Source organism: Budorcas taxicolor, chromosome 16 (genome assembly GCF_023091745.1).
Source record: "Budorcas taxicolor isolate Tak-1 chromosome 16, Takin1.1, whole genome shotgun sequence".
Lineage (NCBI taxonomy): Eukaryota > Metazoa > Chordata > Mammalia > Artiodactyla > Bovidae > Budorcas > Budorcas taxicolor.
In genome coordinates, this window is record NC_068925.1 from 6,817,994 (window position 1) to 6,842,452 (window position 24,459).

Sequence of the window (24,459 nt, forward strand, 5' to 3'; positions counted from 1 at the left end):
AAAAGTAAAAGATAAGCATAGAAGATATTTTACTTTTCATTTCTAAAAGCCATCCAGGATCAGGAGTGACTTATCTTACTGGTATAAAACACCTCTAATTGTGGCAATTAACGGACTTTAACAACACAGTGTCATTTACTGTTTTGATTTAGTACAACGCTGGGGCTAGAGAGATAATTGTCAAGAGTTCAAAATGCCTAGAGTCTCGCTGCAAGAGCTGGAACTGGCAGGACCTGAGGCTGGAAAGGTTGCAGGGCTAGGTTATGAAGCACCTCGTGTGTCTTCAGGAGTTCAGAACAAATGTGAAGGGCAGACATTGAAAGGCTTTAACCAGGGGAGTAAATGTGCTGCATTTTAGAAAGAGAAGTCTGGCTGTGGAGTGAGCAACAGTTTGAAGTGGGACAGAACTTAACCCATAGACAGCTGCTGCAGCTATCCAGCCAAGCAGTGAGGCTGGTTTCAGCTGAGGCAATGGCAGTTGGCCTGAAGAGAAGTTGAGAAATCCTGAAGGAATTTAAAGTGGCAGGACTGACAGGAGTCGATGACTGACGGCTGTAGAGTGGCGAGGGAGGGGGGGTTCCTTCCGTGCTTGTGATCTGGGATGCCCTGGCTGCCTCTACATCACAACTATCACATCAGTACTATCGGCCACTGAACGTGAAAGTGAAAGCTACTCAGTCGTGTCTGACTCTTTGCAGTAACTGTATAGTCCATGGAATTCTCCATCCAGAATACTGGAGCGGGTAGCCTTTCCCAATTGGCCACTGACCCACCACCAAAATCATCCAGGAGCCTAAACCGTTAGAAGAGGAAGATTTTGGGGTCTTTAGAATTTGGACTTTGAGTTTTAGATATTGATTAGGGGTTTTTGAGATATAACTGACAGATAATATTAATTTCAGATGTACATCATAGTGATATGATATTTGTGTATATACAGCGGAATTGATCATAATGTCTAGTTGACATCTTGCACCATACATAGTTACAAAATAATTTCTCTCGTGATGATACTGTTAAGACTCTACTCTCTTGGCAATTCTCAAATATATATTGCAGTGTTATTAACTATAGGCACCAGACTGTACATCACATTCCCATGACTCATTTATATCTGGAAGTTTTAACCCACATCACTCATTTTGCCCATTGCACATTCTCACCTCTGGCAACCACCAATCTATTCTTTGTAATGATGAAATGGGTTTTTCAAATACTTTTTTCTTTGATGAGAAATATTAGGATCTTATCCACATTGACTAATATGACAGGACCTCATTTTGCTGAGATTCCTAGGAATTAAAAGCACATACATAAAACTTTGAAATATTTTCTTTGTATGTACTTGATGTAGGCTTGTATCAGGTCTCCCCGAGACCCATATATCAGTAGTAATCACATCATTATTGCCATTTCTCTTTTATAACTCAGATGTCCTTTTTATGCTTCTTTAGATATAGTCTGTCACGGACCACGAGTTCGAAATGGAATCATTCTGTCTGGATTTGGACCCATCTAGCACTATGGAGACTCTATTCTGTTCAGCTGCAAGAAAGGTTATATCCTCAATGGAAACAATTTAATCCGTTGTGATGCTAATAATGAGTGGCATCCTTCTCCTCCCACTTGTGAACTCAGTGAGTATGCGCCAAAGGGATTTTCATAATTGGCATCTAAAATTATGCAGGAATATGGGTGTAGCATGCTCACAGGCACAAGCCCACTTAAATCCCAAGAGTCATTTTACATTAAATTAGTACTTTTCTCTAGTTTTCTCATGTCGGGAGGAAGTTTTTCTTTAATTTTGTTTTTCCTTTTCCTGCCAGTAATCTCTTTGTGTTATCTGAGGATTTTCTATACATATATATCATACAGTTTTGATCCCAGTGACATCACAGACATAGCAGATTTATTTATTCCTTACAAAAATATTTCAGTAGACACTAGACATCCTAACAAAATAAACATATTCTGAGAATTTTTTGAAAGATGGAGGTAAAATTCCTTCAAGATATTCCATTTTAAAATTTGCACAGAGATGCTCTATGGGCTAATGTTGGCCTTGATACCTTGAAGCTGTAAATACATACAGATCAGTCATAAGGTTAATGATACTTATTGCTAAGAATTATTAAGCACTTTATATCAAGCATTGCTTTAAGTACATGGCAACAATTAATTCCTTTAGTATTTACCATGATCCTAAGTGGTGGATATTACTTTTTTAAAAATCACATTTTAATGATGACAGAACAGAATGATTAAGTAACTAGCACAGGCTTACATAGTTATTTGGCAATGGAAGCCACTGCTACATTGTGATATATTCATTTCCTTCTGCCATTAGGAGAAATAGGTGATGATTTACACATATAGTGACGAAATTTGATAAATATGTGATTTGATGGATCTGCACCCCTTCTTCAATCCATATATACCTTTGGCATCATACCCATTAGGGAGTAAAAGCAGAATCCAATATTATGTGAAACAAGGTTTAAGCTCAAATAAGAAGTTCCTGGTGACAGTGTTATAGTATCTGGGGAACACAACAACTCTTATTCTAATTCCCTTTAGCCAAGGAGAATCAGGCGAACATTTCATTTATTTAGCAGCAAACTTGTGCTGTGTATCCTCAGTGATCTCTGATGCTCCTATGCTGAAGTGCTTTGACATGGAAGGAGAACTAAGCTCCTGGAAGTTGACCCAGTAATCTAGATATTGCCCCTTTCTGCACCATGGTGTGTCACCTCAATAACATCCTCTGGGTTGCTGTGTGCTTTGAGTGCTTGGCAATAGTCTATCAGATGTTGATGCTGCCAAGTCTCTTCCTGCAATTCCCATTTAACATTTGCCATCTTTTTCTCCCTCAGTTAATATGAGCTACCTTTTCTGGGAACGGGGGCTGGTGTGTGCCAGGCTTATTGGGTCAGTCTGCCAACCCCCCAAACAGCTTTCTTTCATCCTTGCACTTTTTTTATGATCAGATAGTTGTATTGGGTTACCAGACATTCCTCATGCTGTCTGGGATAGAAGAGACAACAAGCTAAGCAATCACGAAGTATTTGAAGTTGGGACTGAGTTGAAATATCAATGCAAATTTGGCTACAGACCTATTCCAGATGAACCTCTGACTTTGACTTGTCAGGAAAATTTCACGTGGACAGCATCTAAAGGGTGTGAATGTAAGTAAACTTTGTTTTGCGTACTCTTATGTGTGTGTATTCTTTTCCATTGAAAATGTTGAGCATGTGCTTGGATTTTGTACTTTACTGGTTACAATTGATTTCTTAAAATGTATGCTTTGAAATATTTCTAGAGTTAATTTATTGGATCTTTGCAAATTAGTAGAGGAGCTATTTTAAAGGTCATCCTGAAGACTGGGAGAGCTGAAAAATCATGTCCTTCATACTCTGCCCCTTTGAATTCAGCATCAAATGAAAAATCAACTTGCGTATCAAAGATGGGTATCACCTTTATCATTGGTAACCCTCTAGGGCAGCTGTCATTTATATGGTAATCCAGATTGTTTAGATCTGTAACAACTCCATATAAAACCTCAGTGGTCAGTTTTGCAGGCAAAATGAACAAGGAATCTAAAATCTTTGAAGTGGAAATGATATATCTTACTTTTCATTAAAGCCTTTTGGCTAGTCTGGTCCCTTGTTGGGGCTTCCCAGATGGTGCTAGTGGTAAAGAATCCATCTGCCAATGCAGGAGATATAAGAGATGTGGGTTCAATCACAGGGTGGAGGAGAGCATGACAACCCACTTCAGTGTTCTTGTCTGGAGAATCCCACGGACAGAGAAGCCTTGTGAACTTCATGGGGTGTGTCTATAGGATCACAAAGGCACACAACTGAAACCACTCAGCGCGCGCACACACACACACACACACACACACACAGAATACCTTGTTGCTGCCTAGTGAAAAAGAAATAAAAAATATAGTATTCTGCTTCTTCTGAAGCAACTGAAAATATCGGTGGACTCCACACTAGTGATGTCAGCAGGCCTACAGGATGAAAATAAAATCATACCAACATTTGTAGGTTAATAGTAAAAGGCAAGCAGAGATATCATGTTCACCTTCTCTGGAAAAGCCAAAAGGGATGTTATATCAGTATCAGTAATGACTCGGCTTCCTGGTCTAATACACATCTTTCACAGCAGTTAAAAATGCAGTGTCATTTACTGTTTTGATTCAGTACAATGCCGAGGCAAACGAGCATTTTTGCTGTTCAGTCACTAAGTCAGGTGTGACTCTTTGGGACCCCATAGAGTATAGCTTGTTGGGCTTCCCTGTTCTTCAGTATGTCCCTGAGTCCACTCAGACTCATGTCCATTGAGTCAGTGATGCCACCCAACCATCTCATCCTTTGTCATCCCCTTCTCTCAACCTCAATCTTTCTCTGCACCAGAGTCTTTTCCAATGAGTTGGCTTTTCCCATCAGGTGGCCAAATTATTGGAGCTTCAGCTTCAGCATCAGTCCTTCCAATGAATATTCAGGGTTGATTTCTTTCAGGATTGACTGGTTTGATCTCCTTGCAGTCCAAGGGACTCTCATGTGTCTTCTTCTAGCCCACAAAAGCTGGAATTGACTGGACCTGAGGCTGGAAAGTTAGCAGGACTAGGTTATGAAGGACCTCGTGTGTCTTCAGGAGTTAAGAATGTATGTGAAGGGCAGACATTGAAAGGCTTTAACCAGAGGAGTAAATGTGCTGCATTTTAGAAAGAGAAGTCTGGCTGTGGAGTGAGCAACAGTTTGCAGTGGGACAGAACTTAACCCATAGACAGCTGCTGCAGCTATCCAGCCAAGCAGCGAGGCTGGTTTCAGCTGAGGCAATGGCAGTTGGCCTGAAGAGAAGTTGAGAAATCCTGAAGGAATTAAAAGTGGCAGGACTGACAGGACTCGATGACTGACGGCTGAGGGGTGACGGGGGAGGGGGGGTTCCTTCCGTGCTTGTGATCTGGGATGCCCTGGCTGCCTCTACATCACAACCATCACATCAGTACTATCGGCCACTGACCCACCACCACAATCATCCAGGAGCGTAGGCCATTAGAAGAGGAGGATTTGGGGTCTTTGGAATTTAGATTTCAGGCTTCAGATTTTGCTAAGGTTTTTTTTTTTTTTTTAAGATATAATTGATTTATAATACTAATTTCAGGTGTCCACCAGTGATTTGCTATTTATTTAAAGACAGTGAAATGATCATAATAACTTTAGTGAACCTCTATCACCATACAAAGTTACAAAATAATTTTTCTTATGATGAAACATTTTAAGTTCATTCTCCAAACAACTGTCAAACATATATTACAGAGTTATTAACTTCAGGCACCATGCTGTACACTACACCTCCATGATTTATTTATAACTGGAAGTTTGTGCCTTTTGACCCACTTCATTCCTTTTGTCCACTCTGCATCCCCCCCTCTGGCAACCACCAACCTATTATCTGGAACTAAGAAGTTGTTTTTTCAATTTTTTTCCCCCCATTGAATAACATGATGGGACCTCATTTCACTGAGGAACTAGGAACTAGAAAGATCATCCATTCTTAGTTGCTAAGTTGTTTCTGACCCTTTGCAACCCCTTGGTCCATAGCCTGCCAGACTCCTCTATCAATTCTTGATTTCCCAGACAACAATTTTGGCGTGGGTTGTTATTTCCTTCTCCAGGGGATCTTCCAGACCCTGGGGTTGAATCCCTGTCTCTTTCATTGGCAGGTGGTTTCTTTACCACTGAGCCACTTGGGAAGCCCCCTAAAAGGATATACATGCGACTTCAAAACATTTTCTTTGTGTGTTCTTGATGTAGGCTTGTATCAGGTCTCCCTGAGACCCATATATCAATTGTAGTCACATCATTATCACCATTTCTCTTTTATAACTCAGATGTTCTTTTTATGCTTCTTTAGATATTGTCTGTCATCCACCTCAAGTTCCAAATGGAAACATTCTCTCTGGATTTGGACCCGTGTATAATTACAACGACTCTGTTCTGTTCAGTTGCAAGAAAGGCTATATCCTCAATGGCAGCAATTTAATCCATTGTGGTGCTGATGACGAGTGGCCCCCTTCTCCTCCCACTTGTGAACTCAGTGGGTATGCACCAAAAGGATTTTCATAATTGGCATCTAAAGTTATCCAGGAATATGGGTGTAACATGCTCACAGGCACAAGCCCACTTTAATCTCGAGTCATTTTACATTAAATTAGTAATTTTTTCTAATTTTCTCATGTCAGGAGAAAGGTTTATTATTTTTTTCTGCTGGTTATTTCTTCATGTTATCTGTCTGAGGATTTTGTGTACCTATAACATGATTTTGACAAATGACATCATAGATATTGCAGATTTATTAATTCCTAACAAAAATATTTCAGTAAACATTAGTGAGGTGTCTCATCCTCACGAAATAAACATATCCGGAAAGGTTTTTAAAAGATGAAGGTAAAATTGCTTCAAGATTTTTCTTTTTAAAGTTTGCACATAGATGCTCTATGGGCTGATGTTGGCCTTGATACCTTGAAGCTGTAAATAGATACAGATAGGTCATCATATATAATGATACTTGTTGTTAACATTCATAAAATACTTTCTGTATATCAAGAACTGCTCTAAATATATAACTTTCAATTAATTCAGTTACTTAATACTTACTGCATATTCAGTCTCAGGTTAGGAAGATCATTGGAGGAGGAAATGGCAACTGACTTCAGTATTCTTGCTTGAAAAATCCCAAGGACAGGGAAGCCTGGTGGGTAGAGTCCAAAGGATTGCAGAGTTGGACACAACTGATTGACTAGACACACACACATGATCCTAAGAGGTAGTTACTACCTCTTTTTAAAATTTTAAAATTCCGTTTTAATGATGGGAAAAGAAATGAGTAAGTAACCAGCATAAGCTGAGTTAGTTAGGGGTGGAAGCCACTGCTACATTGTGGTTTATTCAATCCCTTCTGCCATCACAAGAAATTAGGTTACATTTTACATATGTAGTGAAAAAGTTTGATAAGTATGCAAATTGACAGACGTGTTGCTGTTCCATTCATAAGTCATGTCCGACTCTTTGCAACCCCATAGACTGCAGCATGCCAGGGTCTTCTGTCCTCTACTATCTCTGGGAATTTGCTCAAATTCAGTCAGTGGTGCTATCTAACCATCTCATCCTCTGCCAGCCAATTCTCCTTTTGCCTTCAATCTTTCCCAGTGTCATGGTCTTTTCTAATGAACCAGCTCTTAACATAGGTGGCCAAAGTATTGGAGCTTCAGCTTCAGCCACAGCCCTGCCAATGAATATTCTCTTGAGTCTTCTCTAGCACCACAATTCGAAAGCATCAAATTTTGAATAGAAGGAGCAAACAGCCTTCTCTATGGACCAACTCTCACATCCACATATGACTACTGGAAAAACCATAGCTTTGACTATGTGGACCTTTGTTGGCAAAGCAATGTCTCTGGTTTTTAACATGCTGTCTACATTTATGATAGCTTTTCTTCCAAGCAGCAGGCATCTTTTAATTTCATGGCTGTAGTCCCTGACCACAGTGATTTTGGAGCCCAAGAAAATAAAGTCTGTCACTGTTTCCATTGTTTCTCCATCTAGTTGCCCATGAAGTGATGGGACCAGATGCTGTAATCTTAGTTATTTGAATGTTAAGTTTAAAGTCAGCTTTTTCACACTCTTCTTTCAGCGTCATCAAGAGGCTCTTTAGTTCCTCTTCACTTTTGCCATTAGAGTGGTATCATCTGCATATCTGAGGTTGTTTTGATTTCAGCTTGTGATTCATTCAGCCTGACATTTTGTATTATGTACTCTGCATATAAGTTAAATAAGCAGGGTGACAATATACAGCCTTGTCATTCTCCTTTCCCAATTTTTAACCATTCCATTGTTCCTTGTCTGGTTGTAACTGTCGCATCTTGACCCACATACAGGATTCTCAGGAGACAGGTGAGGTGGTTTGATATTCCCATCTTTTTAAGAATTTTCCACAGTTTGTTGTGATCTACACACTCAAAGGCTTTCACATAGACTATGAAGCAGATGTTTTTCTGGAACTCCCTTGTTTTCTCTATGATGTACTGAATTCTGTCAATTTGATCTCTGGTTCCTCTTGCCCTTTCAAAACCCAGCCAGTAAATCTGGAGGTTCTCAGTTCACATACTTCTGAAGCCTAGCTTGAAGGATTTTGAGCATAACCTTGCTAGCATGTGAAATGAGCACAGTTGTTTGGTAGTTTGAACATTCTTTGGCACTGCCCTTCTTTGGGATTAGAATGAGAACTGAGCTTTTCCAGTCCTATAGCCACTGCTGAAGTTTTCAAATTTGCTGGCATATTGAGTGCAGCACTTTAACAGCATCATCTTTTAGGATATGAAATAGCTCAGTTGGGATTCCATCACATGCACCGAGCCTTGTTCATAGTAATGCTTCTTAAGTCCTAAGGCCCACTTGACTTCACACTCCAGTATATCTGACTCTAGATGAGTGACCATGCCATCATGGTTATCAGGGTTGTTAAGACCATTTTCATATAGTTCTTCTGTGTATTTTTGCCATCTCTTCTTAATCTCTTCTGCTTTTGTTAGGTCCTTACCATTATTGTCCTTTATTACACCTATCATTGCATATATTCCCTTGGTATCTCCAATTTTCTTGACAAGATCTCTCATCTTTCCCATTCTATGCTTTCCTTGATTTCTTTGCATTTTTCATTTCGGAAGGCTTTCTTATCTCTCCTTGCTCTTCTCTGGAACTCTGCATTCAGTTGGGTATGTCTTTCACTTTCTCCTTTGCGTTTTACTTCACTTCTTTCCTCAGCTGTTTGTAAGGCCTCCTCAGACAACCACTTTGCTTTTTTGCATTTATTTTTCTTTGGGATGGTTTTGGTCACTGCCTCCTGTACAATGTTATGAACTTCTGTGTGTAGTTCTTCAGGCATTCTTTCTACCAGAGCTAACCCCTTGGATCTATTCATCACCTCTACTGTGTAATCATAAGGGGTTTGATTTAGGTTGTACCTGAATGACTTAGTGGTTTCTCCTACTTTCTTCAATTTAAGCCTGAATTTTACAACAAGGAATTCATGCTCTGAACCACAGTCAGCTCCAGGTCTTTTTTTTTTTTTTTTTTTTTACTGTCTGTATAGAGATTCTCCATCTTTGTCTGCAAAGAATATAATCAACCTGATTTTGGTATTGACCATCAGGTGATGTCCATGTGCAGAGTCATCTTTTGGGTTGTTGGAAAAGCTGTTTGCTATGACCAGTGTGTTCTCTTGACAAAACTTGTTAGCTTTTCCCCTGCTTCATTCTGTACTCTAAGGCCAAACTCACCTGTTATTCCAGGTATCTCTGGACTCCCTCCTTTTGCATTTGATGAAGAAAAGAACATCATTTTTTAATGTTAGTTCTAGAAGGTCTTCATAGAACCTGTCAGCTTCAGCTTCTTCAGCATTGGTAGTTGGGGCATAGATTTGGATTACTGTGAAACTGAATGGTTTGCCTTGGAAACAAACTGAGATCATTCTGTTGCTTTTGAGATTGCACCCACGTCCTGCATTTCATACTCTTTTGTTTGGCTATGAGGGCTACTCCATTTCTTCTAAAAGATTCTTGCCCACAGTAGCAGATAGAATAGTCATCTGAATTAAAGTCTTCCCTTGAGGATCAGCTGGTAAAGAATCTGCCTGCAATGTGGGAGACCTGGGTCCTGTCCCTGGGTTTGGAAGATCCCCTGGAGAAGGGAAAGGCCATCCACACCAGTATTCTGGCCTGGAGAATTGAATGGACTGTATAGTCTATGGGGTCGTGAAGAGTAGGACACAACTGAGTGACTTTCACTTTCTGAATTAAATTCGCCCATTGCCGTCCATTTTAGTTCACTGATTCCTCAGATATCGATGTTCACTCTTCCATCTCCTGTTTGACCACGTCCAATTTACCTTGATTCATGGACCTAACGCTCCAGGTTCCTATGCAATAGGTCCTTTATGGCATTGGATGCTACTTTCATCTCCAGACACATCCACAGTGGAGTGTCATTTCTGCCTTGGCCCTTCATTCTTTCTAGAGCTGTTAGTAACTGCCCTTCACTCCTCCCTAGTAACATACTGAAAAGCGTTCACCCTAGAGGGCTCATATCTTTTTGCTTTTTCATACTGTTCCTGGAGTTCTCATGGCAAGAATACTGGAATGGATTGTCACTTCCTTCTCCACTAGTCCACTTTTGTCATAACTCTTCACTAGATGCCCATTTTGGGTGGCCCTGCATGGCACGGCTTATCATTTCATTAAGTTAGGCAAAGCTTTTCACCAGGAGAACAAGGCTGTGTTCTCTGAAGGGGCTATGTGACAGACATGTATCCTCTCTTCATCCATGTGTATCTTTGGCTTCATATTCAGTAGGGGAGAAAAGCAAAATCCAAGAGCTAAGTGGAGGCAAAGTTCAAGCTCAAATCATGAAGTTCCTGGTGACAGTGTTATAGTATCTGGGGGACACTACAACTTCTATTGTAATTCCCCTTTAGGCAAGATCTGGGCCTCCTTCTCTGGTCTAGGGAACATAGTCTCAGGAGCTAGGTCCTGCCCTAGAAGGAAGAATGCCTTGACCAGAAATGTAGAGACTTTTTCATAGATGAGACACTCCCGCTGTCTCTTCCTCCACCTCCTTTTCCTTTGGGAAAAGCGAGCAAGGAGGGGAGGGATTGGTGGATGCTCTTCTGGCCTTAGATAGGAATGCTGGGAAATGAGGAAAATTACTCCATTCAGACTACAAGAATTCTGTCATTTTGTAAGTGACATCACGGAGGCCCAGACTACATGGATTCCATACAGTTAGATTTTACTATATTATGTGGAGACAAATAATGAGCAGTCCTGGTTTAGATCAACCTATTGAGAAATCAATATTCAAAATCAGGAATTAACTAAATACGTTTGAAAAGAATGATATTCATAATATGACTATGATTCTATTGGGAAAAATAGGGCATATTTTATTAATAAAAAGACAAAATTAAAAGCATATTTAAAGAAGGATAGGAGGGTGAGTAAATAGCATCTTTGGAGGAATCTACCCTAATGAATAGAAAAAACAGCTAATATATTAGGTTCTCATATATAAATAGATGCTTACAGATGCTTAAAAATCTACCTGTTTTCTAAGTTAGGTTTAAAGTTTCATTGACTGCTATGTTATATTGTAAAGTAATTAACCTCCAATTAAAAGAAATAAATTTATATTTAAAAAAAACAAAAACTTTTTACCATCTATAAATAATAAAATGAGAAGTTGTATATCCAAGTTGTCACAAATGTGCTATATCCATATATTTGTAATTGATGATATTTATGGATAAGTTATAACCTGATATAAATGTCAGGTATTACTATGACATTTTAAGGCTTATTTTGAAAAATTAAGAAGTTTGACAGATACAGAGATAATTCTAGATTTATTTGCGATTAGAGAGCTAGTGTATTTTATTCTAAATTATTTAAAAAGAAATCTAGTGTGAAAAAGGGTTATCTGAGAGAAAATTACTACAGCTGTAAAAAGTATATTTATTTGATGCATATTAATATATGTACATTTGTGTCTGTGTGTATTTGTATAACTAAATGACTATATTGTATACCTGAAACTAACATAACATTGTAAATCAAATACATTTCAATTAAAGTAAAATAAAAAATATATTTATTATATTTCCCTTATGTCAGCTTTTTAGAACATTTCAAATTAGGTATTTTTTTTACAGCTTTATTTTTTTATTGACATGCAATAAAATACATACATGTAGAGTATGTAAGTCTATCAATTTGACATACGTGTGCACTTTTGAAATTATCAGTACAATCAAGATAATGAATATATCAATCTGTCTGAAAAGTTTTCTCATGCTTCTTCCTCAAGCTCTTCCCTCACTGTCCCCAGAAAACCACTGCTCTGCTCACATTGGCTCATATTGGCTCATAGATTGGTTCACATTTTCTAGAATTTTATACAGATGAAATAATATGCTTTTTTATAAGGCTTTTTTCATTCGCCACAATTATTTTCAAATTGATAGATGTGATTATGTACATCAATAATTTATTCCCTTTTATTGCTGAATAGTATTCCATGGTATAAGTATCTTATAGATGTTCAGCTATTTCCTGACTGAAGGACACGTCAAGGGAAAACTTTCCACTTATTTACGTATTTACCATTTCTGATGCTCTTCATCCTTTGTGTAGACACAGATTTCTATCTGGTATCATCTTCCTCTTGCTTGAATTATGTCCACCAATATTTCCTATAATTTAGACATGCTGGTAATGAATTGTTTTAGGTTTAAACATTTGAAAAAAATTTAGTTTTCTTTTTGTTTGAAAGATATTTTTTCTGAATAGAGTATTCTAGATTGATTGTTTTTTTCTTTTGCTACTTTAAAAATATTGCTTCTATTGTCTTCTTTTTGAAAAATACTTATTTATTTTGCTGTATCGGGTCTTAGTTGCAGCAAGTGGGACCTTTGCTTTGGCATGTGGGATCTTTTTGTTGTGGTGGTCAGGTTTCTCTCTTGATATTGTATGTGGGCTCCCAAGTGTGCAGGCTCAGTAGTTGTGGGGTGTGTGTGGGGAGCTTACTTGCCCCATTGCACGTGGGATATTATTTCCCCAAACAGGGACTGAACCTGAGTCCTCTGCATTGAAAGGCAGATTCTTAACCACTGGATCATTGGGGAAGTCCCTATTGCCTTTTTTTTTTTTTTTTAAACTTTTGTTGAAGTACCATTGGTTTATAGCAGTCTATGTTTGATGTATGCAATAGTATATTTCAAATTTGGCATATACTACAGCATGCTCACCATCAGAATTCGAGTTTACATTCATCACCATACAGTTAATTTCTTTCCCAGTTTTGCCCTCTCCCAACCTCTTTTCCTCTGGTAGCCACTACTCTGTTCTCTGCATCCACATGTTTGTTTTGTTCATATAGTTTTGATTGATTTTCATATTTCACATATAAGTGAAACCATACAATACTTTTTTCCAACAAGATGTTTGTTGTCAGCCTTGTTCTTTGCTCCTCTGTATTTAGGGTGTCTTTTTTCTTTCAGTTCAGTTCAGTTCAGTTGCTCAGTCATGTCTGACTCTTTGCGACCCCCATGAATCACAGCACGCCAGGCCTCCCTGTCCATCACCAATTCCCAGAGTCCACCCAGGCTCATGTCCATCGAGTCAGTGATGCCATCCAGCCATCTCATCCTCTGTCATCCCCTTCTCCTCCTGCCCCCAATCCCTCCCAGCATCAGAGTCTTTTCCAATGAGTTAACTCTTTGCATGAGGTGGCCAAAGTACTGGAGTTTCAGGCTCAGCATCAGTCCTTCCAATGAACACCCAGGACTGGTCTCCTTTAGAATGGACTAGTTGGACCTCCTTGCAGTCCAAGGGACTCTCAAGAGTCTCCTCCAACACCACAGTTTAAAAGAATCAATTCTTCAGCTTTCTTCACAGTCCAACTCTCACATCCATACATGGCCACTGGAATTAGAAAGATTAAAAAAAATTTTTTTTATCTTTGATTTTAGGAAATTTGATTATGATATGTTATATCTTCATTCAGTTTTCTTTTTGTTTATTGTCACTGGGGTTTGTTGAGTTTATTTAATCTATGGTTAATAATTTTCACAAAACTTGATAAGTTATAACCATTATTTACTCAAATATTTTCCACCTCTCTTCCCTTCTTTCTTTCAGGATCTCTGCTTATGCATATATGAAACCACCTGAAATTGCTTCACAATTGATTGTAGCTCTGATTCTTTTTTTCCCAGTCTTTTGACTTTTGGTATTTCATCTTTTATAATTGCTATGTGTTCAAATTTCTTAATCTTTTCCTTTGGAGTGTTTAATATAATGTAAATCTGACTAAAGTTTTTCTTTTTTTACTTTTAAATACTCATCTGTTAAGTGAGACCTCTCAACTACAAGTTTTTATTTCTAAGTTTAAGTTGGGGCTTTTAAAATATTTTTAATGTCTCCACTTATCATGCTCAATCTCTCATTTATATACTTAAATATATGAAATATAGTTATAATAATCATTTTAGTGTCTTTATTTTCTAATTACATTATGTGTCACTTTAGGGTTTGTTTCTATTGATTGAGTTGTCTCTTCATTATGTGTTATATTTTCTTTGGTTCTTTGTATTTGTAGTAGTTTTAAAGTTTAATGCTAGACATTTTGAATGTGGTGTTTTGGTGCTGGATATTTTTGCATTTGTTGAAAATATCTTTGAGTTTAGTCTGGGATGCAGTTAACTTATTTGGAAGCTGATTATCTTCAGTCTTGCTTTTTAGCTTTGTCTAGAGGGATCAGAGAAGCCCCCCGCAGAGACAATATTATTCTGATTATTTTATCAATTCCCCACAAAATATGAGGCTTTCCAGTCTATGCGGTGGTAAAATGAGCTATATTCAGGCCTGAGTGAATATAGATATTGTTCTCCCTGCTCTTTGGGGTTCTTGTTGGTTATTTGCTTACATGCAACTGAAACTTAACATGTAGCTGAAAACTTGGAGGGGATCCTCTGCAGATCTGCAATGCTCTGTCTCTGACCAGACCTTTTCTCTTCGTCACTCTGCCCTGTGAACACTGACTTCTCTGGACTTGCATCTCTGTCTCCTTAACTCCTTAATAACCTTCAGGGAGAGGCGGAGTTTCTGCCTTGGTTCTCCCCTCTCTGTGCTAAAGCCTGAAAACTCTCAGACTGTGACCATCAAAGAGCTTTTCTCATTTGCTTCCTCACTACTGGGGACTAATGTCTTGTTACTGCTTGATACTTAATGTCAAAAAACATGATTTCACTTAGTTTGTCTTTTCCCCCTTTGCCCTTTTTAAATTGTTCCAGGCTGAGAGTGAATCCTATCCTTGTTATTCCATCTTGACCAGAAGCAGACATCCAAATAAAGGTTCTAAAGTATTCTTTCTCTTCAATTTTACAACAAAAGAAGAAAAAACCCTTGCCTCAGGCAATGACTAAATTTCTCCCTGCGTATTACCACTAAAGCTGATATAAAACTCTGAAAATATTTATTTCTTCATCCTTGAGAATAGAGAGAGAGGTGTATATGAGTCAGTAAAGATTTGCCAAGAGGTGTATGTTAATAGGCAGTTCCAATCATTCTGGATGTGGTAACCCCAAGGAAGATCACAAAAAGATGAATTAAGAATTTATTATTATTCATGAAAAAATGTTGAAAATTAAAATTTTATACAGCCTTCCTTTAGCACCTAAGTTTTCAACATTTTTGTTGAAGAGTAACACACAGACAAGAGCACAGCAAACACACCCGTGTAACCACTGAGAGGTATCCTCATGGCATTGGCCAGTTGTCAGTCACTTTCCTATCCAAAGGTAAATGTTCGGCTGACTTACAACCTATATTTTAGAGCTTTATATAAGCCGAATGATTTGGTGTTTGTACTTTGCTTCTTTCGATCACATTATATTTGTGATATTCATATTCTGGATTGAAGCTCTGGTATGTTTCTTTATATACCTGTTTATTACTCCCTTGTAACATATGTATATAATTGAGTTATTCATTCTCTTCTTGATGGGCATTTGGATTGTTTCCAGTTTAGAGTTATTAAGAATAATGCTGCTTTTAGTATTCTTGTATGTCTTTGGGTGCACAGATGTATGCCAGATAAACATGCAAGAGCGAAACTGCTATGGCATAAATAAGTATCAGTTCAGTTCAGTTCAGTTGCTCAGTCATGTCTGACTCTTTGTGACCTCATGAATCGCAGCATGCCAGGCCTCCCTGTCCATCACCAACTCCCGGAGTTAACTCAGATTCACGTCCATCGAGTCAGTGATGCCATCCAGCCATCTCATCCTCTGTTGTCCCCTTCTCCTCCTGCCCCCAATCCCTCCCAGCATCAGAGTCTTTTCCAATGAGTCAAATTTTCACATGAGGTGGCCAAAGGACTGGAGTTTCAGCTGTAGCATCATTCCTTCCAAAGAAATCCCAGGGTTGATCTCCTTCAGAATGGACTGGTTGGATTTCCTTGCAGTCCAAGGGACTCTCAAGAGTCTTCTCCAACACCACAGTTCAAAAGCATCAGTTCTTCGGCACTCAGCCTTCTTCACAGTCCAACTCTCACATCCATACATGACTACTGGAAAAACCATAGCCTTGACTAGACGGACCTTTGTTGGCAAAGTCAAATGTTCATAAATAGTAGATACTGTCAAAGTTTTAAAAATAGTAGTCTATATGATATCAGTCCCTTAAATTTAGTGAGACTTCTTTTATTGCAAAGCATGAGGTAATTTTTTGCAAATGTTTAGCATGTACTTGAAAAGAAGTGTATTTTGGAATTTGGGGGTACAAATTTGAAAGTTTTGAATTTGCTAATGGTGCTATTCAAATATGCATCCATTTACATGCTGAGTTCTTGTCAATTTTATTAGTTCCTGAGGCAGGTTTGCATGTCTCCCTGATGATTTTCTTAAACATGAGCATCATTTTTTATTTATCAGAGGTATACTGCTCAACACAAGGGATGGAGACTATTAGAATCACAAGTGAAAAGAGAGGTTTTCCTGATAGGAGTGAGTATACCAATGAGGACCATATTTTATATACATGTGATGGAGGCTATTACCCTGTTTCTCCTGATGGAACAAGTGTATGCCAAGAAGATGGCACATGGAAGCCTGAAATGCCAGCATGTAAAAAAGTGAAGAATAGTGAGAGAACTTCTCACAAGTATTCTACAGATTTCTCAAATGGTCCCACTTGGTTCCACAAATGATCATAGTACTTAATACCAGGTGACTTTGGGGTTGTTCTTTTCAGAAATATTGTGCAAAGGTGGTTGCAGATACTATACATATCACTAGGCACCCCACTCCAGTACTCTTTCCTGGAAAATCCCATGGATGCAGGAGCCTGGTAGGCTGCAGTCCATGGGGTCGCTAAGAGTCGGACACGACTGAGTGACTTCACTTTCACTTTTCACTTTCATGCATTGGAGAAGGAAATGGCAAGCCACTCCAGTATTCTTGCCTGGAGAATCCCAGGGACAGAGGAACCTAGTGGGCTGCCGTCTATGGGGTCGCACAGAGTCGGACACGACTGAAGCGACTTAGCAGCAGCAGCAGTGCCATGCAAGAAGCTATAGAACAAAGTTTATCAGCTGGAAAACATAAACAAACAAAAAGTCTTACAAGAGAAGTTTTCTTGCAAGAGAAAATAGCAGAGTTGATAAAATCCCCCTCAAAGTCTCATTGTCTCGTTTTTCCTGCATATATAGTGTATAAGCCGGAGAAGGCAATGGCACCCCACTCCAGTACTTTTGCCTGGAAAATCCCATGGACAGAGGAGCCTGGTAGGCTGCAGTCCATGGGGTCGCGAAGAGTCAGACACAACTGAGCGACTTCCCTTTCACTTTTCACTTTCATGCTTTGGAGAAGGAAATGGCAACCCACTCCAGTGTTCTTGCCTGGAGAATCCTGGGGACGGGGGAGCCTGGTGGGCTGCTGTCTATGGGGTTACACAGAGTTGGACACAACTGAAGTGACTTAGCAGCAGCATCGTGTATAAGTACTGTGGCCGATGTTCCAGTAAAGAGAGACACCACCCTATAAAGCTCTGTATTTATAAGTCAAGAGGGCAAGAAGCATTTATAAACTTATGTAACAATGGAAGCTCCCATTGAGAAATTGACTTAGAAAGGGGAGCCTTTGAGGTCTAGTGACATTTCTTGCTCTAACTCAGTCTTGCTGATTCATCTGATTGTTTAAATGTCAGAAAGGAGAAGAAATGAGTACCTAGGGCTATAAAGATCTGTCTCTAATCAGGTTAAGAAACAAAATGTCATCATTGTGAAAGATTCTTCACACCAATATGATAGAGATTATTGGGTAATAATAATAATAATTATTATTAAGCTTGACAAAATGACTGGAGTACCAGTGGTTCATTTTGGATGTGCTCAGCTCCAAAAGGGAACTAGGATCTTGGGGAACAGGTGTGCAGGATGACATCGAGACAGGGAAAAAAGGAAAAGATAAGTATTGTAAACAGTAGGTGCTCAATTCTTTGAGACCACTAAGTATAAGGAATGCCTTTCAAAATTGTCTGTCTGAAGGATGGGAGACTGGGGTGTTTATCCACTGCTTTCTGTCTCCCATCAGTTTAGGGTTGCCCTAAGGGCAGTAACTGCTTCCTCTTCAATTCCAACTATAGCTCTCCAGCTTCAGAGAAGGCCCAACGCAGGAAAACTGAGGTTTACTGTGAATGCTTTCTGCAGAATACCATCCATATAAACATAAGCTTGTATAAACTGTGTACCCTGGCTGAGACGATAATAAGTGGACCAAGGACGTCACATGGGTGCATAAGCATTTATGCCACTCCAACCCATTTATGCCCCCATTTACTTGTACTCTGTCACTAACTCTTTAAAGAACCAGCTGGCTGCAGTCTCTCAAAAATCTTTCTAAGGGAGGGATGGTGGCATGTTACCTCTCATCTTGAGGCTATAGTTGATATAAATCATCTTCCTTTGCTACCACCCATGCTACATTTTTCTCACCTTTAGCTAGCACTTGAGCTGGCTTAGGTTGCTTGCTAGATGGGATAACCAACTTTTATATCTGAAGAATGAGATTTCTTGATGTCTATGGGTTGTTACATGTGCTAGTTATTTTATTTTTAGAAAACAGAGCAATCCCAAATCCCTTTCACTTAGTTTTAACCTTAGGAAGAAATTATACTTCAACATAGGCTTTCCTCTGGCATGCCCATGCCTCTAAATTTATTGCAATTTTTCATATAAAATTGTGAAACTGCAGACAATTCCCTTCAAGTGTTTTTACCCAAACATTTCTTTTCCTTGTTTCAACAGGTAAGTGACTAAGTTGTAAAATATAATAATTACACTCTTATGGCGGTATTGCAGTTGTGAAAAAGTTAGGGCTTGTTTGGAAATCCTGCATTTATTCAGTCTGTATAATTTTTCACAGTTGAATATTTTCTTTTTTCAGCCTGATGTCTATTGAGAACAATTCTAGTTTAACATGGCTCTCTGTGAATAATTTATGCTTTCATGCCAAGTGGGAGAATTCCCTCAGCCTACATTGCGTATATTCACACACATTTTCTTCCAGCTTCTCAGCTTAAAGGCAGTAGATATTTTTGAGCTGTGGCAAGTTATCCTGAGAAAAGGATATGAATGGGAAGATTGAAACCTCTTATAAGTCACCTGGATTTAGGAGAGTCCTGTTAATCTGAAACTAGGAACTCATACTCTTCCCTCTCTCTCACCATCCCAGTTTGCAGTTCACCTCCAGAAGTGGCCATGGACACTACAAGGGAGATATTTTATGTATACGTTTTATTTCTATTAGACTTAAAAGCTGAAGATTTTGCATTGCTTTTCAAGTTTTCTTCTTATGTCCAGTTAAATCTCTCCATCCCTTAAATTCTCATCCATCCTCTAAAACCCAGTTTTCAGTTCTGTTTTCAAGATAATTTCAGAGAGTTGTACAGTGTTCACTGATCTCCCACATCTTGTATCATCTCACAATTTTTTCATTTTGAGATAATTGCAGACTTAGAAAAATTGCCAAACCAGCACAGAATATTTTCATATGCTCTTCATTCAGATTCCTCAAATATTAACATCTAGCAATGTGATGATCAAAATAAGGAAATCAATATTGAAATAATACTACATATCTTATTCAAAGTTTTCATTTTGTTCCACTAATGCTCTTGATTTGTTGTAAGAGTAAGCATTCCATTTAGGGGTTTTTTTGGTAACTGTAGTTTTTTAATTTTTTTTCAAAGCTTTATCATTTTATAGGAGTTTAAGTTTCCAAAAAAATTGAGGGGACTATACGGAGGCCTCCTCTCAGAAGTTTCTCACATGCATGCCTGCCTCTACACACGCATGCCCCCCCTCCCCGTGATTCTCATCTCACTTGCCAGAACTAGCGAGAGATTTTAACACCTTCTCATCCTAAAGCTCCTGCCTGGTCAACTTGTAGTAACAAGATGTGTCAAGAATGGGCTTGCCTTCAATGTCCATGGTATTTACATCATTTTGCTAACAATTTCATTTAGCTCAGGAAGATTATGAGGCCTGAACAATGCAAAGTACATACCTAAGACCATATGTAGATCAAGGCTGGGCGGGGGCGGGGGTGGGGGTGCAGTGTAGCAACGAAGAGCAAAGTTTCTGCTGCCTAAAAGTGATGTGGCACTGAGGAAATCATTTTACAGTTTCTTTGTAGTATGGGATCAGAGTTGTAGTGGGAATTAAATGAGATAAGGCATGTAAAGGATTTAGCACATTACTGACAAAAGGACTTGCTCAACAAATGTTAATTATTACTACTGTAACTTGTATTATTGCTATTATAATACTATTGTATTATGAAAATGAAAGATAATATAGAACAACTTGCAAGCCCTGAGTATAACTTATGAACAGACTTTCTCGTCATTCTGATTGTTAAATGCTGTTATATTGCCTTTTATTGAGAAACAGTGTGCTCAAAAATATGTTTCCCTTACGGTTACGTGTTTGAAACCAGAGGTAGAAAATGGAATGCTGTTCATGGATAAGGAAAAGTATGTTGCATCTGAGCGTGTCACCGTCCAGTGTAACTCTGGGTTTAGTTTGGTCGGTCCCCAGAGTATCACTTTCTCAGAGAATACCACCTGGCACCCAACTGTGCCCACATGTCACTGGCTAAATTGCACCCATGTATGTTCCTGTGCTTTCAAACCTTAAAACTTGTGCCTCTGCCAAAGCACTTATCCCAGCCAGCACAGGTGAGATCTGACTTTGTCAAGATGTATATAAACAACTCACTAAAAGTACCACCACTTTCCACCTTGAAGCACTGTGGTAAGTTGGCAGAGGCAACTTTCCCACTAGATTAGGTGGGTTCCCATAGTCCCAGGTATCCTTACCCTTGGCTCTACATTTTATATAATAAATGCTGCTTGCTCCATTCCTTATTGGTCATTAGAATTTTTCCTCAGTTATCCTTTCAGGGGTGCTCTAGGCCTCCTTTGCATCTCTGCATCTTTTTTGCTTCACCTGTGCTTGGCTGCTGCTCAGAACAGGTTTGGGCTTGGCCTGAATGGTCACCTTTGCTAGGATGCAATCTTTCTTGATATTCTACTCATCTATCCATCCACTGGACAAGCTTGCATTTGTCAGTAATGCCTCTTAAATCCTCCTGACCCCTTTGCCTCCTCTTTTCTTTAAATCACTTTTAGGAAGTCTATGAGCAAGTGCACAGAGGCAGACACTTCAGGCAGTGTCTCCAAGCCTGCAGGATATGAAAACGACTCTAGAGTTGTATAAACTGTCTTTAAGGACCAGACGTTTTTTATTGAAGGATACCCTGGCCAGTCCACCAATTCTTCCAGCCATTTCAGTAGAATGTGCATATCTGTGTAGATCAAGGCTTGGAATTAGGCAGATGCCCTGTACCTTTACTTCCCTCGTAGCCCAGTTGATAAAGACTCTGCCTGCAGTGCAGGAGACCCAGGTTCAATCCCTGGGTCGGGAAGATCCCCTTGGAGAAGGAAATGGCAACCCACTCCAGTATTCTTGCCTGGAGAATCCCATGGACAGAGGAGCCTGGTGGGCTACAGTCCATGGGGTTGCAAGAGTCGGACACGACTTAGCGACTAAACCCCTTTCCCCTCAACCTCCAGTACCTTCAAAAGCCGTCTCCTGGACTGGGCCTTTCCCTGACAGCAGCAGCACTCTAGGTGCTTGGCTATCCTCAGCTGTGTGGCCCCCATGCTCAGTGTGCCCCTCTTCTGCAGGCCTTCAGCAGCGGGAGACCTCCGGGCCCTGGAGCTAGAGCTAATCCCAGTCACCTGCAAAGCCTTCAGGGTGGAGGGAAGCTTTTTTGAAAATCATCCTGAGGTGGCATCTTTAAACTAGTGACAATCAGCCCCCATTTGCACTTGCTGCCTGATAGGAGCTCCTCTTAAACAATTGGAAGGAGAGAGTCAAGTTTAAGAACATCACTAAGACATTTCCTTAAAAAGAGGAAGTGAGTGAAGTTGCTCAGTTGTGTCCAACTCTTTGCAACCCCACAGACTGTAGCTTACCAGGCTCCTCCATCCATGGGATTTTCCAGGCAAGAGTACTGGAATGGATTGCCATTTCCTTCTCCAGAGGATCTTCCCGACCCAGGGATCAAACTCAGGTCTCCCACATTGTAGGCAGATGCTTTACCATCTGAGCCATCAGGGAAGTCAAAACAAAAGAGGAAAGAAGGGTTATTTTTGCCTTTAGATCAATGTACAGAGTCTCTGGTCAAGAAACGTGCTGTTCCTTAAGCACCATCACTCGTAATAAGTGTCTTGGCTTGGAGAGCTGGGATTATGATGATTGCTACTGCAAATGTGTAATTTTTGATTATTTAGACTTTTCTGATACAAATATTTAATCTTCTGGACTTGAAGCTCTGGTTAATTAAATAAGCATTTTTCAAATATCACAATGTCTCTGTTGTTGTTATTGTGCCATGTCCGTTGTTCCATGCACAGCAAACCAAAGCTTACAAGGAGAACAAATCTCAAATCCACTTCCCTGAAGGCATAGGGCTTGGGTATTTATGAAATAAAGAATGAAGAAGCTGGGAGGTATGAGGCACAAGGAGCATGTGGAGTATGGGGAAAGGTGATTGGGAAAAGGCATAGTAATTGTCATTTACACAGGTATACCTAAGCTATGGGCCTCTGCAAGTTCAAAATGTCATCAAGTGGACACTGGTGCATCCCCAGTTGGAGGGTCAGTGGTCCTATCCAGTGTCAGCCAGCTTAAGTCCAACCAGATGCAACTGACTCCGCGTCCCTGGAAAACAATGGGCAAACATCTGATTGTTTTGGCTACATGCTGCCTGAAGGACATGCAAGTCTTTTGTTGTAACAGTTAAAATGACCTCCTTTATACCTATGGCTGATTCATGTTGATGTATGGCAGGAACCAACACAATATTGTGATTATCCGTCTATGTCTGACGCAGGATACAGCATGCTTGGGGCTGGTGCATGGGGATGACCCACAGAGATGTTATGGGGAGGGCGGTGGGAGGGGGGTTCATGTTTGGGAACACATGTAAGAATTAAAGATTTTAAAATTAAAAAAATAAAAAATAAAAAAAAATAAAAATAAAAAAAATAAAAATAATAAATTAAATTTAAAAAATGACCTTGATTAGATGAAATGGATTTAACTAATGACTACTCATGGGTTCACAAGTCATCTTGGTTAGTATGTCACATAGAATATGACACATTTCTAGTACAAAAATCCACAAATGTCTGCAAGTAAGTTCATTTTTTTTTGGTACCTCAGAAAGAATGAAAGCCAGGAAATTCAAAAGGTATTTATAAGTTACCTTTGCTTGAATGCTTTTACTCCACATCTCAACATATCCAAATGCTACCTACTCTATGTCAACAGAATAGGGCACGACATTTTGGATTCTCAAAGTAAAACATTTCTGTAACTAGAAACCAAAGCAATAAAACAACAACAACAACAACGCTGAAAGTGCAGAAGTCCTTTGTTGCTCGCTTGTTAGTTACTAACTCACCACTCTGTCCCTGCAGAGGATTCCACTATTCTCACTTTTAAAAGCACAAATTGGTTTTATGTTATTTAAATTTACAGAAATGGAATAATACATTGTGTATTCTTTCTTTCATGACTTTTCCTACTAAATATTGTATTTGTGAGATTCATCTGTGTTGTCTATAGTTAAGGTTCATTCATTTCCATTTCTATTAAGTATTTCATTGTATGATTATATCACAGTTTACATATTCTATTTTTAATGGACATTTATTTTCAATTTTCTTGGCTATGAACATTTTTTCATGTGTCTTTTGCTGAACATATGTATTCTTGTTGCACAAATACCTAAAGATGGAATTTCTGGATCATAAGAGGTATGTATGTTGGAGAAGGCGATAGCACCCCACTTCAGTACACTTGCCTGGAAAATCCCATGGACAGAGGAGCCTCATAGGCTGCAGTTCATGAGGTCGAGAAGAGTTGGACACGACTGAGTGACTTCACTTTCACTTTTCACTTTCATGCACTGGAGAAGGAGATGGCAACCCACTCCAGTGTTGTTACCTGGAGAATCCCAGGGATGGGGGAGCCTGGTGGGCTGCTGTTTATGGGGTCACACAGAGTTGGACACGACTGAAGTGATTTAGCAGCAGCAAGAGGTATGTATGTATTTGTTCAGCAGTTTTCCAAAGTGGCTATACCAAATTGCATCCCTCCATACACTCCCTACTCCCTACTTCAATCCTTGCCAGAACCTGCCTGCTCACCAATGCCAGCTGTGTTCCTTTTCTTCCCTTCCATTTTTACATCTCTGTTCCTT

General features: G+C 39.3%; 1 protein-coding gene across 1 annotated transcript in view; it reads left to right on the forward strand.

The window, feature by feature from the left end:
- LOC128061742 (C4b-binding protein alpha chain-like) overlaps nucleotides 1-24,459 on the forward strand; it is a 57,487-nt gene that overhangs the window by 15,073 nt on the left and 17,955 nt on the right. Inside the window, 3 exon segments of the mRNA XM_052654118.1 lie at nucleotides 1,455-1,637; nucleotides 2,988-3,185; nucleotides 5,926-6,108. Coding sequence (XP_052510078.1) covers nucleotides 1,455-1,637; nucleotides 2,988-3,185; nucleotides 5,926-6,108 — 564 coding nt within the window.